Source organism: Octopus bimaculoides, chromosome 26 (genome assembly GCF_001194135.2).
Source record: "Octopus bimaculoides isolate UCB-OBI-ISO-001 chromosome 26, ASM119413v2, whole genome shotgun sequence".
Taxonomy (NCBI): Eukaryota; Metazoa; Mollusca; class Cephalopoda; order Octopoda; family Octopodidae; genus Octopus; species Octopus bimaculoides.
In genome coordinates this window covers 8,195,514-8,199,642 of record NC_069006.1, presented here as the reverse complement: position 1 = coordinate 8,199,642, position 4,129 = coordinate 8,195,514, and the positions used below count along the sequence as shown (strand labels likewise).

The 4,129-nt window shown below is 36.3% G+C and overlaps 1 protein-coding gene across 1 annotated transcript in view; it reads right to left on the bottom strand.

The window, feature by feature from the left end:
* LOC106871364 (protein kinase C iota type) overlaps window positions 1–4,129 on the bottom strand; it is a 192,963-nt gene that overhangs the window by 57,123 nt on the left and 131,711 nt on the right. Inside the window, exon 15 of the mRNA XM_014917773.2 lies at window positions 3,009–3,131. Coding sequence (XP_014773259.1) covers window positions 3,009–3,131 — 123 coding nt within the window. The remainder of the gene's footprint in view (window positions 1–3,008; window positions 3,132–4,129) is intronic.

Sequence of the window (4,129 nt, the reverse complement as noted above, 5' to 3'; positions counted from 1 at the left end):
CAGTTAGAGTAGAATAGTTAGTGGGCTGTTATGTTGATAGATGTATGTATGTGTGTGTGTGTAGGTATATATGTGTATATGTACATGTATGTAAGCATATGGATATGAAAATCAACAGATAGACATACAAACGGATAGGTACATAGATTATATGGACAAACAAGCACACATACGCAAATGGAGACTGAAACACATGACTATATATACACACACAGTTTACTTCACACAAGGACATATATGGAGATACACATCCATACAATACATAGTACATAGTTGCAAAATGCTCACACACACACAGACATGTACACACAATGAGACATAGGTACACACACACACACACGAATATGCAGAATACATACATACAAATGTATACACATACATGCATACATACATACATGTGTATGCACACCAATACACACAATGACCTACACACAAACAAAAAGAACGCGGTGTGAATAACGGACAGAGTCAACAACTATTGGAAAGGTTCCAAGACGCAACGAAAATTTTAGGAAAATAAAGAAGGAAATGTGTGGAAATTTTACCGGTGAGTGTGTTAAATTCTAAAAGCAATAAAAATTGAAAATAAGACTAAAATAAACACGGGAGATAACTTCTTTGCAAGGTCGGTAACTCTCGTTGCCTTGGAAAATTGCAGGGAGATAACTCTGTTATGACACTTGAAAAAAGGAGCTTTATCTTTGCCGATGAGTGGCGTTGCGGTCTGATTTTATAGCTGTAAGAACCCAGCTCAGTAAACAGTGGGTTAAATTACCTGCAGTATAATACTGGTAGACATTTTAAAGGGGCAAAGGGAATAGCGAGAAGCTTTTGTAATAATAAACAAGAAATATGTTCCACTAAACTGCCTGACGAAACAAGATCCAGGAAAACGAAGTCATCGATGTCAATCTTATAACAACAGCGTCGGCCCCTTTTTAGGGAACTGTATTTTACAGATACCAACACTACAGGCTTAGCAGAAGAGAAGAAAAAACGCAAAAAATCAGATTAATTTAATTAAACAGAATCTCTTTGTTTTCCGGGGTTTATTAAAACCATACAGTAAGCGCTTCTTTTTAGATATTTGCCTGGATTAGTGGCCCCTACGTTAAATTTTTAAGGGAATTTATTACAGGGAGCAAGGACTTATATTTATTTATTTATTTATTGCCCACAGGGGGCTAAACATAGAGGGAACAAACAAGGACAGACAAAAGGATTAAGTCGATTACTTCGACCCCAGTGCGTAACTGGTACTTATTTAATCGACCCCGAAAGGTTGAAAGGCAAAGTGAACCTCGGCGGAATCTGAACTTAGAACGTAACGGCAGACAAAATACCGCTAAACATTTCGCCCAGCGTGCTAACGATTCTGCCAGCTCGCTGCCCTTATATTGGACCCCAGTTACATCAACTACCACAAAATCAAGTTTTTATTGTGGTGTGGAGGCTTGCATGCTTCAATGACCCTCAGAGCTATGCCAGGACAATGCAAGCTCCTGGTAAGGCCTCTCATGCCGGACAACTCAAAGGATAGAAACCAAACTAAATGAGTCACCCCCTCTTCAAAGAGGTAAGTATGGGTTTGCGTAGGGCCAAAATCCCTACCTAGAAAACGAATCACAAAAGCATTGATATTTATTGTAAACCAACAAGACCTGGAAGAGGAAGGCTTTTCTTCAGGGACATCAAAACCTGAAAGGAAACTGCATGAAAGAAGCAGGGATTCAACTGCAGAGAAGCAGAAGAGACAATTCTGCTTCCTTGCAGAACAGTGAAGACAAAGTCTTCAATGGTCTATGTTCCACTTTGGCACATCAACTGTCCGGTTTTCTGCTCACTGACAGCACAATGCTCAATTCATATTTTAACCCTTTTTTTTTTTATATATATTTAGTATAAAAATGCAGTTCCTGGTCTGAATACTTCATTTCTAAGAAAAATCCTGATCCTCTAAAAATTCAAAATTGCACCACCCCACCCACCCATAGCATTCCTTCACATTTGCCACTCTTTTATGTGGTCGCGAAGCCCTCAAACAGATACTGCTGACCATGATAGAAACCACTGGCTTTCAACGAATGCACACACACACACATCTGAGTATGTGCATTTAGCTGAGTGAAAATTACAGCCTTTCGCTTTTGCCCAACATTCATTTACATGTAACATATACAAATACACACACGAATACACACATGTGCACAAACACACACATAAATGTGCACTTGTGACATGAGCACATGTAGTCACATGACACACACAAAGCCAGATAACGGGGCACACATATATATACACCAAATACAACCACATATATGACACACACACACATGTACGTGCACACGTACACACACAGAAACATAGATGAAAGCAGACTGATCATGTTGTTGCATAGATTTTATGATATAGAATGGCTGTTTTATGATGGCACCATCATGAACGGGTTCGTCCCATGTGGGAGGATAACAAAATCCCCTCCATGTTCTCCCTCCACTCACACTCTGATGCTTTAAAAAGAAAATGATTGTCACAATGGTTAATGCAGACCAAGGTATACAAAAAGACAGGATGGTCACGGTTGGATAGGTCTGCTTCACCAGGCTTGAAACAACATTACAAACACACACACACACACACACCATACACAATTACGACCCTCATACACATGCACTCACACATACATCTCACTCATCCCACATGAGCCCATTACACCCCACACACACCAAATACACACTACACACAGCTATTAGACACACACACACACACACACACAACGTTACAAGGAAACAGAATTGGGGAAAAGACAACGAAGTTCTATAATTTTATCAAAGGAAATTATGCAATAAAAACAAAGTCCAACATTGAAAAACAATAATAATAATAACGATAATAATAATAACGATAGTAACAATAACGATAGTAATACTAATAATAATGATAATAATAATAATAATAATAATAATAATAATAATAAGGATAATGAAGAGAAAGAAGAGTAGACTTACATTGAAACAGGTAATCTTCTGTATTTTGATCTGGATTATCACTACCAACAACATCAAAAGGCGACCGGCCCGCCAACATCTCAAACATTAGAACACCAAGGGCCCACCAATCAACACTAAAATCTGAATTGGGATGAAAAGAGAGAAAGTGAGATAGAATGATATATATAGAGAGAGAGAGAGAGAAATGACCATAAATGGTCATTTGTGATAGGAGGAAACACATGGATGGTTGACTCTACAGTAATCCCTCAACTATCGCAGGTGTTATGTTCCAACACCCACCCCCTGCGATAGGTGAAAATCCGTGAAGTAGAAACAGTCAGTACTGGATCGTATATTTTTAAAATTATTTTTATAATTTGTATATATTTATTTTATTATATATGCAAAACAACACCATGGAAGAATCAACGTAAGCTTAAAGAATAAACCGCGATAGGTGAACCACAATATGGCAAGGGATTACTGTATACACAGGATATGTAGATATATGCACACAATATACATATATATATACAGAACACATGTATACAATATATGTGTATGCATATATACACAAAAGTATGCAATGGATATACAGAAAATATACAGACATATACACAATATACATACACATATGTATATATATATATATACATACATATATATATATATATATATATACACATATATATATATATATATATATATATATATATACAACAAATGCACATGTACACAATATACATATACACACAGTATACATGTGCACAATATATGCACATATATGCAACCTACATATGTGTGATATGCACATATATATACACACATATACATAGATATACACAATATACATATACACAGGTTATATATACAAATATGTACATATACACAATTTACATCTATCTACACAGTATCATCATCATGTAACGTCCAATTTCCATGCTGGCATGAGTTAGACAGTATACATACACATATAAATAACAGACAACAGTAATGGTGCCATGATATAGGAGACCATTTTCCCAACAACATTTAGATGAGCTAACACAATCTGGGACCAAATACCTTGTCATAAAGAGAGAAATATAAAATACCAGCAAAGAATGTATGTATACATATATATATATATATATATA